The sequence below is a fragment of the Cygnus atratus genome, chromosome 15 (genome assembly GCF_013377495.2).
Source record: "Cygnus atratus isolate AKBS03 ecotype Queensland, Australia chromosome 15, CAtr_DNAZoo_HiC_assembly, whole genome shotgun sequence".
NCBI lineage: Eukaryota > Metazoa > Chordata > Aves > Anseriformes > Anatidae > Cygnus > Cygnus atratus.
The window spans coordinates 6,479,364-6,492,696 of record NC_066376.1 but is presented as its reverse complement, the minus strand read 5'-3'; the positions used below and the strand labels follow the sequence as shown (position 1 = coordinate 6,492,696).

The following is a 13,333-nucleotide window of genomic DNA, read 5'->3' as shown; positions in this document are numbered from 1 at the left end:
GTTTCAAAACTTCTTACTTCTGAATAAAAAATTTATTCCTAAGTGCTTTATATTCATTTCATTAATATTTTCCCCAAGGTCAAGTAAATCTCAGCCTTAACCCTGTCTCCACAAAGTCTAAAAAAATTAGGCAACAGAGTTCACCAATAAGCTGCAACAGGACAACCTTTAACTTAGTTAAGCAAGACTTGAATAATATCGGTCCTTTACTTTTATTTAAAGGCTGACCTAATGAGAATTGATAGAATTTAAACTTTAAGTCCAAACTCTTTATCCAGCACAAACTGTTCCTAATTTTGCATCTTCAACATACGGAGAGGTAGCTGGGGGCTTCTCTGCTTAAGTTCACCAGAAGTAAAATTTGCTTTACATTCTTTACTAATATAAAAACAAGGTCCATATGAAATAAGCATTAATGCAAAAATAAAAGGAAAACATACCAGTTTCTTCTTCTCTATAATCTGAATTAGTATTTGATGATGTACAGGTGCATTCCATATGCTCTTCTAATCTCACCAGAACTTCTTTTAATTTTGGCTTTTTTCTAATATATTCCACTTTTGCCACCTATAAAATACGATGAGGTACGTACTGAGACACATTAACATAGTTCAGGACTGAAGACAGGTAACTATATACCCCTATTTTTGAATGAAGCCAAACCCATACAAAATGTCAGTATACTAATCATCTTTTATCTTAATTGTGCATCATGTAACCATTTATTGCACTATTTGTTTACTCAAGTTCAGCACTGTGAAACAATTTTCTATTCCCCCAAGAGATAAAACAATTTCCCATTCATTTCATTTTGAAGTTTTAAGCAACTCACTTTTCACGTATACCACAATAAACTTATGTAGGGATTTCAGTCAGTGTTTGTTCTTGTAGACTGCTACTTTTAGCATGCTTTTCTGTATATGTTGACCACTATTCTTAAGCTGAAGGCTAACAGTAAAGACATTAGGTTGGTTTGTAACACATTTTATAATTCACAAACTGTTGCCTTCAAAGCCCTCTGAATGTAAAGCACCCAACTCTTCAGAGAACCAGCATCCAAGTATCAGCTTAGAAAGCAGTAATCTCAGTCCTACTCACTTCTTGCAGGGACTGGGACTTGCTTACAAGAGCGCCCATGCACTGTTGTTAGGTCCAAGGGAACTGCCACTTGCAAACTGGATCCAGCCTTTGGCTTTATTGTGGATGGCTAGCAGGTACACTATTCCTCTCCGATCCATCCAACAGCTTCCAACTGCATTGCTCCACTTTGGGCCAAAGCACTGGCATCCTTAAGAGAAAAGTCTGGAGGGCAAGGTGAGGTTGAAGGAAGGAGCATGCTGGAGAAGCTCTGGCTACATGGAAGTCTCCCATGTGAAGGAAATCAATGCAGAAAAAAAGGACGTTGGGGTTGGGGGGACACTGAACATGAGGAAACCTGATCAGCTCGGTGCCAGCAAGCAGGAGAGGAGGCACAGCACAGGGGGCAGGAACACTGCTGGGCTGGGACTCTGAGATGGGTTGTGGGGTGCTGGGTGTAGAGTTGTGCTAAGTGTCACAGGTGTGATGGTCATGTCCGTACAACAGACATATGGCATACTGTGAGAAAAGAAAGTGATAGACAGTGTGTAAGGGGTCAGTGTTGAGTTTACAGTTGTGTCGAACACTGCATGAATAGGTGGTAACCATTTGCTTGAAATGGAAAGCATTGAAATGAAATCATGTCTTCTCAGTCCTACTAATGATTTATCTACCATTTGACAAAAAGAGGACTGCACTGTGTCTGTCCCAGCAAACAAGAAGACTACATAACACAGGTATGCATTATAAATGAGATAGATGAGGGAGCAGAAGAACAAGAGAGGATGGTTGCCTATACAGAAGTTAAATGACAGAGCCAAAAAGTCCAGTCCAAGCAAAACCTCCAGCTACTACCAAATAAAGCATTCACAATTACAGACTGTCCTGGTTATACTTTACTTGTGTGTTTGGTGGGGTTTTAATGTTCCAAATCAACCTTCACACTGCAAAAACCATTCCCTGGCCCTCCCAAAAATGGAACAACAGTCTCACAAAATGAGAGTGGTGGCTGGAAAAAACATCACATTCCCAGTTCCCAGAAACACTCTTCTGGCTCTGTGGACAAAAAACTACCAGGGACCTCTGAATGACAGTTACAGAAGCTAGAGCAAAACCCTGGCCTTATTAAAGTCAATGGGAGATCTGCCATTGCTTGCACAGAGCCAGGATTTCAAATCCACATTTTAGTCACCACCTCTTCTGTCAACAGGATCTGGAGACTATTTTCATTTATCCAGCAAACAAAAGTTGCAGAAAGACAGATGCAGTAACAAAAATGTCCACAATAAAAGGTATCTTCCAAAACTGTCAGATCTCCATATAAACAGATTAAGAGCTGGCCGTGACATACAAGAATGCTTTTGCTTGAAGATTAACTATGGGTTGAAGCAGTATGTTTCAAAATCTCCTATCAGAACCCAACTCCATCAAGCCTTTGAACGCAAAGATTTGAAAATGTATGGTAAGACTGACTCATCTGGCATCAAAGGATGACTAATCCTCAAAATTTACAAAAACAAACAGTAATTAAGACACCTCCATCACTAGAGACAAAGAAAGAGACCCAGCAATCATGAAACACTTTTCAGATCTGCCATGCTTATTACAGCTGTTGGAATAAACCAGACTTATTGAAAATTACATGCAACAAAAATAAACTGTAATCAAGCTTTATGAAGTCTGTCCCTGTTTTGCTTTGTTGTCCAAACTGAAAGATATATGTAGTTCCTGTGGCTATTTGGTATTAAACAACAGTAAAAAAAAAATAATAAAAATTAAAATTAAAAAAAAATAAGATGATGCCTTGAAGAAAAGGATCATAATGAATTTAAGAAGCAGTTTAAAGGTCTGGTTTTTCTTTCCTTTTTTTTTTTTTTTTTTAATTATGCTGTAGTTAATATACAATCCAGCATACATCTCACTGCCTTGTTTCATGCTACACAAGTTAAAGGAATGACGTTTTTCAGTATGTTGTAAACATTCAAACTGAAGCAGCACACAATAGAGTTAAATTGCTGTGCTTGTGTCATCTCCTAGCACCTGCTGCCAAACAGGACCTGTAATTAATGCTAATCTAAAATGATAAAGGTTGCAGGTCAGATTTTCAGTGGCTATAAACAGGGATGGCTATGCTAACAGCATGGCATTTGGCCTTCTGTTAGCATCTTTTTTCTTCTTTGCATTTTTGTCCCTGGTGTTTATCTTGTGCAGTTACTATCATGAGTATTATTACCAAACTCTTTGAGATGGCCAGTCCTCAACAAACTACCCACACTAACATCAGCTTCTTTTACTTGTCTCTAAAGCAACAAAACTAAAAACCACAACAACCTCAAATCCCTCCAGAACTGCAAAATATTACTATATAAGAACTAAGAGAAAGACAGTAAATTAACTGAGTAGCTTAGTTAAAAGATGTGTAACCAGTGGGAGGCACTGTATCTGATTCACAGTAGAGCCTACCTACTATCCTGCAGTATGGTGTAGTGGCTAGGTAAAAATGAAAATAAAATTTGATAAAAATATGTGAAAAATATGTGGTGTCATGGAACATCATGGGAACACATAGCGCTCCTTCGTGAGAGACAATATCTGGGAGTAGCAGCAGGTGGAAAGCAACACTGTAAGTAAAAGCATACAGAACACCTCTAGCACAAAGCCAGAATTTATCAAGGGCAGGAACTTGCAAGATGAGTCTCAATGCAGAAAATTCCTTGTAACATAGTAAGCAGCAAAACTCATGTGGCTGATCACTAAATAAATGATGAGAAATAAAACCAAAAAATGGCTGAATGAGGATGATTCTTGGGATTAGTTATTTCTTCCATATTAAAGTAGGTGTGTTCTGATAAGATGGAGGGAAAACCTACCCTCACCTCACAACTGTGATCTTTACAGCCCTCAGGTCTGCGAGCAAGACGCAGGCCTACAGAGCGCAAAGGCATCAGAAGGACTGAGCAGGGATCCTGGCAAGTCACTGTGCATTTTGTGGGACCCGAGCCGCCGCTCCAAGGACAGCAGGATGGGCACGGTGCCTTCCAGGAGACACTGTGCCAGCTGTGTGCGCCTCCCCAGCACAGGAGGGATAGGAAGCAGCAGGGAGGCCATCCGCCTCAGAGCCTGGCTGCCACCCATGCTAAAAACCCAATTAAAGACATCCACAGGGCACTCCTCCAGCAAAATCCCTAAGGGAAGCCCTGTGCACAGTTACGTAGGGTGCGGTTGGGACAGCTTTCCCTGCAGGGAGCCAGGGATGCAGGGTGCTGTCACTGCTGCTGGGACAAGGGGAGGCCCAGCCAGTGCCTGAGGCAGGGGCAGCCCTGTCACAGCAGCAGGCGTGCTCAGAAACGCAGTCCCAATGGTGCAGGAGGCAGGGGCCACCACGGGCCATGCTGGGAAGGCCTCCAGGGGACAGTGAGGGGAAAGCCGCCTCCTGTGGTGGGGTGGCCATGCTTCAGCCAGGGCACACAGCCGTGGGGCTGGGGGCAGAGCCTGAGGGTGCTGCAGCAGCCCCACTGCCCCCTCAGCGGGGTATAGTCATGGCAGGTATCCATGTCCTAGCACCCCAGGATGGAGCAGCCAGGCCTTGCCCTCTGGCAGGTGACTTGGATGGCAGGGCCCTCCTCATGCTCTGAGGGCACCTCTCCAGTTTTCAGTCTTCATCTCACCTGGAACAGGGTTTCCCTAGTTTCTTCCATTCCCAAACTGACCTTTGATACCTGTCAGCTGGACCTGCCTGCCGGTCCGTTTGTGTGCTGGCAATAATCTTCAGTTAGGTCACAGCTAAAATCAAAGTGCTGCTTATCCTACTGATAGAAACAGTCACTGAGGAAAAATGTTCTTAAACCTGCAGATACGGCATACAGCCATTTTACCTACATACATAGTTCATTCTACAAGGCCTTCTTAACCTTTTCAGGTGTTGGGCATCTCTGCTGAACAACTCACACTGACTTGCTGTGTTTTTGTCCTTCTCTTGAAAACCTCTCTTAACTTCCAAACAACAACCGAGGAGCAGTTCCTGTGTTCCCTCCCCTCTGGCCCCTTTTCTCTTGGTCTTTCTCTCATATTAATTTACTGTAGGAACTAGGTTAAATTCTCCCAAATCAGCTCAACACTGAATATTCAGAAATGGCAAAAAAAGCACGTATGGCTATGGCCCAAGGCCAAGCAGAAGGCAGAGCCAAGGTGATTTAGCTCATTTCTTAGTTTGGAAACAAGCCTTGCTGCAATCAACACTAATACTCAGCTTCACTATTCAATATTAGGAGTATAGGCAGGATTTCCTCTGTAATATTAACTGTTTTCTCCTGCCCTGACCAAAAACGTGAAGAACATCCCGCTGAACATTACAAAAAAACCTCCGGGAAGACTCAGTTCAGAACACCCCCCCCCCCCCCCAAAAAAAAAAAATAAATTGAGGTCTAGTACTTGGTAAATACTTGATCTCGCTGTGCAGAAGCAACAGAATCTGCAGATGTTACTGAAATGCTTTTGCAGACAGGAGAAGAAATAGATCTGTAACAGACACCAGCAACCCTCCTCACCAGTCCTTGTCACCATGCCTCTACCAGAAGGATAGTAACACAATTCCTTCCTTCCTTCCTATTGAAGTGTAACTCCCAACCAGACACTTCATTTCAATCACATTTTTGCAACACTCTACAGGTACAGCTTACTGAATAGAGGTTTCTTTAGGACCAGGAGGGCTGTGCTCTCCACGTCTGTTACGATGCAGGGGAAGCCTCTGTTTCACTCATCTACCCCACGAAGGGGAAACCTTAAGAGGACCCATTTCAGAGAAGCCATGTCACCAACACCCCTGGCTTGGAGCCTCCCTACAGCTCCAGTTCCACAAGCCCATTAACAGTACACTGGGCACCTGACCAAGGCTCAGTAAAGGCGAAATGAGGACATCCCCAAACCCTGTAGCCTTTGAGTCACGTCCCCAAGAAAGGAATGCCCCATACAAGCCCCTCCAGTGCTCCTCCCACACTGCCACGGCTGTCTCTTAACCTTGACTACAGTGGCCCTCAGTGAGACAAAGAAAACACCCTTTGCTTTAGCCTGTTAGATGATGCAAACCCACTTACTGACCTTTCTGGGTGAACATTTTTCTAGCGTGAATGGGCCAGCTATGATCTCACTACCTTGTCAATGAAGAGGAAGTGGGGAAAGCCTTTTCAATGTTTAATCAAAAGAGGGCTTTTATGCAGTCTGACATCAGGGGAAAATACAAGACAGCTTTCCAACCGCACTGCAGGAACAGCTGAGAAGGCTCTCCAAAACTGCTCCCCCTACCTTTCCAGAGACCCTCACTCTGGGCCAGCTACTTAATGGCATGAGCAGACATTCAGCTCTGAATGTCGGATTGGCAAAAAGCTCATAAAACCATCAATTATATCAAAGCTACAAGAGGATCTGACTCTGGAGGGCATAAATATGGATTCTGTTCAGAGATTTCTGGTGTGACAGTGGGGTCAGCCTACAAACCTTTACAATGAACATCCTGTTCCTGCTTGACCTCTTGTCCTTTTTCTTTCCCTTCTACTTAATGACTATTTGGAGCAGTCTTGGAGCTTGGAAAAAAAAAAAAAAAGTCCTCCAAAGTTGGCTGACGTATATTGATATTGCTGGTGGCAATATATTTACACAACCACAAAAAGCAGCTGCTCAGCTGAGCCTACTTTTAGCTTGCACCCTATTAAAATGAATGCAAATCTAAAAGCCCTAAAACCGTATCAGCAGACTGAGTGAGAGACTACGTGTGCTGGGGAAGCAGCCCCAGCAATGACATCCTGCAAAGGTGCTGCCACTTGTTTTTTGAGTTTGCAACCTCAAGGCTTTTAGGGAGCCCTTGGGGACCCTGGGCAACAGGGGACTGCAACAGTCAAAGATTTCTCTCTTACTTGGGACAAGTTTCTGGCTTATTTGTGTGTGAAAACATTTTTCAAATGTTCAAAAAAGGAAAAGAAAAAGAAGTCCTTCTCAGATGTCTGCCTGTGTGTATGAAAAACAATGAACTGGCCCAGATGCCATTCTTTGTGTTTAGAACATACAGCGCTACATGAGTTAACACCACCTTTCTCAATGAAATCCATTCCAAAGAGAGATAAGTATGTTGAGCTGGGCAATTTTTTGTTCAAGAATGTGTTTTTTTTTTTTTAACAAATTCTGCACTTAAAATAATCAAAGCAACATGAACTCAGAGGTTTAGCAGCATAAATGGTAAATGTAAGTCTAATCTCCTACATGCTGATGTAAATCAACATTACTTGTTTAAACACTGATAAAAATTAGAACACAGTGAAGCCTAATGAACATAAGAAATATTTCATGTAGTATTTACTGGAAAATTGCAACAGGGATTTTGTCTAATGAGTAAATACAGCATGAAGCTGTTGAGTCTTCTATCCCTGGGGTAAGATAATTTGAAACACATTTTTTCAGATCAAAAGTGTTATGTTGTCAAATATAAAAGCCCAATTTAGCCTGCATAATATTTAATTAAGAAAACAGCATTCCATACTGTGATTTATTTATTTTTTTAAGTCCAATGCCCCTTGAGTCATTTTATCTTCTTAATTTTAAGATTTGTACCGTGCGAGATCATGGGAAAGACACAATCAACTTTATTTTAATTACAAAAGGAGAAAAACCTAAAGGGAATCCTGTGAAAATCAAATCCAAACCCAAGATTTTCCAATGATGATGTCATTTGAAAAGGCCCTCTGCTCACTTAAAATAGAGAGGAGCACTGTATCTGACCCTCTTACTAAGAGGATGGATAATAAAGATTCAGGTCACGCAGAACAGCCACAATACCTGAAGTTTCTAGATTTAGGCGGAGCCTCTTGGGGCTCTGCAGCCACGATGTGCTCACCTTGACGCTTCTGTGATGTATCCGCGAGGGCTGGCATTTCACGCTGCTGGTATTGCAGCAGCCAGTGCAACGTTTCACCTCCACGCAAGGTGGCCATATCAGGAAGTTGGCCGAGGTGGGATCAATCTGACTCCGAGGTATCTCATATATAACCGTCCGTGTTTTGCAGACAGCCGGGATGGCTTCCTCTGCGAACAGAAGAAATTCACACTTCCAGGTGAACAGCTGCTCTCACCTCAGAGTGCCCAGATACTTTACACCACCGATTTACCAGTGGCACCCTTAGCCAGGTCTGAGATGGTGCTCTCAGTTCCCACCGCTTCCTGACAAGCCGGTGCTGAGTACTGTTTGCCTACCACTACGCTGTGGGTGCTGCCTTACAGAAAAGCTGGACCCACTGCCAAAAACCCAGCCCTAAAATGCAGGATGACAATGGCCTGGCTCCCAACATAGCTCGGAGCGCATACCACTAGATAAGGCAAGCCTGGCTCTTTAGAAGTGACAGCAAGCCAGAGGCTACTCCCGATTAGATGATCCTCCAATACAGCCTTGTAGTGACTACTTAACAGCAGCTGTTATTTTACAGTATTGGGGCAATCATTGCACGCATATATTATCACACAAACATGCAATACCTGGCAAATGCCACAGCAGAAGTTGCACTGAGGATATTTTTATCACACCCAAACTGGCTGAGCTGGGAAACAACCTGCGCCAGCTTGAAACTTCTGAGTCTTGGGTTTCTACTTACACTCTCTTAACATCCTCATATCAGGGAGTCTGGTCCACCTGCCACCCCAAAAGGCAGCAACCTTCTTTTTTACTTTCTTTTTTTTTTTTTTCTAAATTGATGTTATCAAATCTTTGTACCTGCTGGGGTTTTATTTAATTTGTTATTTTTTGAATGAGGTAAAATGACAAGAGTAGCATGACTGAAGAACCTGCAGTGTAATTTTCAGCTAAACAAATTTGCTGCTGGTCTCAGGTAAGGTGAGCTTGTAGATGGCAGTTTCAGCCACATAAGCACCAAAACATGTAGCTCTGTGCCACTGCAGTGCATGATTGCTGCCATGAAAACTCCAAACTAGGCATCGTTTTCAACCTAGGACTGCCTAAGAAGTCAAGCTGGTAATTTAAACCGGTCCAGAAAATAATAGCAATCGCAGAGACTGCTTGCTTGGAGCTAAGTTCTCTGAATACAGCTCGGATTTTTTTGCCTTTCAGTGGAAGCAGTGATAGCTTTGGGTCATATGGGGCAGGGAACTGGAATGCTGCCTGCGCTTCTTCAGTTACCCCTGAAGCACAAGAAGTTCAGGCCTGTCCTGCACCTGTAACATGAAAATCTAGGCTTGGTTTTCAAAGAGGTACATTCTGGTCATCTAAATAGACTGAAAATTCTTCTTCTCAATCCCCAGTGCCATGAACTCGAGAAAATTAAAGGATCCAATAATGCAAGATAGTTGGCAACTCCTACAAGTTATTGAGCATACCCAGTTCCCACTGACTTTTACGGGGACGCATTCAACACCTTGCAGAGCAGGGTGCCAAATGTAGCAGACTGTTTCAGAACCGCTGTTCTCTAGAGGCATTCAATGTGACACACGCGCTTGCCAATTCACACTACAAATCCATGTTGACAGCATGCTGTGCTATCTACTGCATACAACCAGAGCTTAAAGTTAGAATATATTGACTCGGAATAACCCATAATAGATAAGAACATGGATGTTTTCTGGCTTCGACTAGAATGGTGAAACAGTCAGATCTAATCAGATGAACAAGCTTTGCTTATAAAACATGTTCTAAAATTCCCCAGCATCTCTTTAATTTGGTATTTGGGCTCTCTTGGATCACCATCATTAGTATTTAAATAGAAAAAAATCCCCTGTAAACATGCCTGGTGCCCTACACAATGATGGAAATCAATGCCCCAGCATTTCCATCAATGGCTTTTAATTTTGGGGATAAACTGTTTTTTTCTTTTGAATAAAGAGTCAAGCTGTTTCCTTTTGTGGAGCTTCTGTACTGAAAACTCTACCAACTGTTGATGTTTTTTAAAGCACACTGCTGTAGTTGTTCCCCACACTATGAATTATACATTGAATATCACAGCATTTTCTAACCAAGGTCTAGCTTTCTAACATGCTGCAACAAGAAAGTGAATGTAAAGAATTCGTGCTTGTCTGTCTCCTATGGACATCCTCCAGAAGACAGCTTCTCAGGCAGTGGCTCGTCTTGTACAGAAAGAAAGGCAGAAGCTAGAAATGGCCTTTTTTTCCTTTGTGTGTGTCACATTTTTCCAGTGAAATGTCCTGCTTGGCTGACCAAAAGCAACCCCTCTGTTTTTACTCCCTAAGCACAAATAGCTTGTTTCTTACCAATGCTTCTTTTTCTGCGAATGGGCACAGGACGATTCTCTTGCACATGTTTAGCAGAATGAACACTATAAGACCTCAAGTTTGTTTCTGAAACATCATCATATCCTGAAAGAGGAGAGAAAATATTAAATCTCAGCTATGTTATTAGCCTGAATGTTGCTACAGTGCTTTTACATACATACATATAAAACTGCTGTTCCATATGCCCAAGACCAAATCCTTCTGCAATTAGTCTAACATAATTCCTATCAGTGCAATTGCAAGGGTATAAGGCAGGGAAGACATAAACATGAAATGTCATGTATAAGTGTGCACAACGTAATTCTAATATCCATTTTACTGGAAGCCCCCAGAAACAGTGCATAGTCTGTGACACAAAACCTTATCTAAAGTAAAACAGTTGCATTTTTATGTGAAAGACATAGTAAAGCTTTTCTTACTGGAAAGGTGTAGAAATAAGAACAATAATATTTCATGTGAAACATTTATTTTGAGAAGTTTTTTGAAGTTCTGGCATAAGGCTACAGTAGAAAATATGGTATTACACACCCAACAGCAACAATGCTGCCTCTGTAATTTTTCTCTTGCTTGGTTTTCAGGACTGTACTAGGACAGAATCAAAAGCAAAAAGTAACTAGCATGGGTTTCCTTTTAGCCTCTCTGTTGCAGAACAAATCCCCTGTGAAGTATCCTAACCTTTGGAGGGGCATCTGAAGCTACTGCAAACTCTGGGACTGCATCCAGGCTTGTCTTGTTCCCTAAATAAGCCTACCACATGGGTTAAAGGGCCATGAGAAAAAGCAAAGATGGAAAACTTGGCATTTCATTTATCATAAAAAAAAAAAAACTGCTCCAACTGTTTGGTTTTGTTAAGTGAAGCAGTCCAGGTCGTGTCCCATGCAGTGGGGTTCTGAAAATGGCAAGCACAATCCGCAAACAAGGGATCAGGAAGATGTAAGCAGACTGAGGACTGCATGCAGATTCCAGTACAGCAAAACTAAGACTTTTAGCACTTTGCTGCTTGGAGTGCCCTCTATAATGTCACTGGAGAGTTTCAAGGTTTCACTGCTGGTTCCAAAGAAAACTGTGATGTACACCAAAAAAATGTAAATGGTTATTACAGCGTACTCAATTACCCTCTCTACATGCTACCAACAGCCTACACTCCTCTGTCTTCTGCACTGTCACGCTCCCTGCTTCTAGTTCTCTTTCCATGCACACTCGACTGTGACTCTGTAACTAGCTTTATTCTTCACTTTATTAGAAACACACATCGTAAAGGGCACACTCTGCAAATAAACCAGCTCCTTTCCTCTTCCCTCCAAGAAATCTTGCCCTAAACAGCATGCAACTTGTGAAATCACCTGTAGAGCCTGGTAAGACAAGAAGACAGTGACATCTTCAGCACCTTAAAAAGAGCTCTGTGCCTCAAGGTATATCTTCACTCTTTGGAAAATACTGTCATAGTTAGCTAAAACACGATGAAATGGGAGATCCAAGACATAGCGCCAGGAACACCCATTGGTCCTGTTTTCCTCATCAGCAGGCCAGATCCTTGTCTGAAGTAAGTCACTGTGAAATCCAGTTTCAATCTACCCAAATAAGTAGGCTCCTTCTTCCTACACTGAGTGCTTGCTTCTCATTGATTTTGATGGGAAATTTTGGAAACTAACAGGTTAGCTGACTGTAAGCCTTATTTGCAGTCCCAGTCCTGTAACGTAGCACAGCAATGACTAATGCATTTTATTTCTGCTTTTATTGTACCCCATACTCCACAAAACTCATCTGTGGGGTAAATAAAAAGGCTTGCCTGAGATCCCACAGGAAGTTTGCAACTCAGCTGGGGAGCGGAGCCAGGTCTCCTGCATCCCATTCCAATGGCACCAGGCCATCCACCTGACCCCAAACGGTGTTATGCAAAATGAGGATCCGTTCTGATCTTCCTCCAGCCCTTTTCTGCTCCCTAACACTCAGCCACCCAACACCTTAATACTGACCTCCTTCTTGGCAAGTTCAGATAGTCACAACCTCTCCCTCACTTTGAGGCAATGAAGTGATACTCAAAAGAAAGCAGCAGGAATTTTGCTCAGTGTAAGATCCCAGCTAGGCTCTGAGCAAGAAGCATCTCTGTCTGCATGCAAACGGTGTTTAAAAAAGATTAAACACAAAACTAATGCCGTTAATCCTGAGCGCTTGGTAGGCACAGCCATCCTGCTGAAAAGAGAAACTGCCAATGATGCCAGCCTGAGCCACAGGTCCTAATGCCTTATTCAACACGCTGGCGTAGTTCCCTTTTAACGTGACTGATTTCTTGCTGTCTTGTTTAAAGAAACTGGTAAGACTAAAGGAATAGTATGATCAGCTAACCAATATGTTTAGCCATGTGCTTATATCTAACTGCTCAACTCGGCTGCAATTAGCCATATTCTATTATCATATTTATAAAGAAAAATGACATGTCGAGGAGCATGTGTTGCTTATAAGATGATTTCTAAGGTGAAGAAGGCCTCTGGCTCATACTGTATCTCACTGTCTCACTACATATCTTAGGCATGTATATCATTTCATAAGTTCATGTCTCGTTGTGGGGGTTAAAAAAAGAGATCTACACAGTTAGCATGGCAGACTGCAAAACGTGTTCCAGTCAAACCTCAATGCATTATGCAATGCAAATTGTATTATTTCTATCGCCAAAGCATTGATGTTGTTTTGGTTTTTTTAATAAACAGAATTATGGAGAACATGGTTGGTGTCAGACAACACTATCATGCTAAAGGCACTTGGTCTTCTCTTGATCCCCACAGGCATTTGGAAGTAATTCCACTTCCCAATGAAGTCAAAGGGAAAATCACTGCACTTCAAGCGATCTTGAAGTCAACAGGAGTCTTGCCTGAGCAGGGCTGAAAAATCAGAAAGTCAGTTTTGAAATCCACACTTGTGTGGCCAGAAGACTATATTTTACTTCATTAAAACAATGATGCTACAGTAATTACAA

The 13,333-nt window shown here is 42.3% G+C and overlaps 1 protein-coding gene across 8 annotated transcripts in view; it reads right to left on the bottom strand.

The window, feature by feature from the left end:
• PDGFA (platelet derived growth factor subunit A) overlaps window positions 1-13,333 on the bottom strand; it is a 69,213-nt gene that overhangs the window by 49,127 nt on the left and 6,753 nt on the right. For all 8 annotated transcript variants that reach the window (XR_004778948.2, XR_004778950.2, XR_004778951.2 and 5 more), the window contains exons 3-5: window positions 10,339-10,443; window positions 7,961-8,148; window positions 441-567 (exon numbers count right to left, since the gene is read on the bottom strand). Coding sequence is in view for 5 of the 8 variants with exons in the window: in XM_035548770.1 (XP_035404663.1) it covers window positions 441-567; window positions 7,961-8,148; window positions 10,339-10,443 (420 nt within the window). In the remaining 3 variants the exon portion in view is untranslated. The remainder of the gene's footprint in view (window positions 1-440; window positions 568-7,960; window positions 8,149-10,338; window positions 10,444-13,333) is intronic.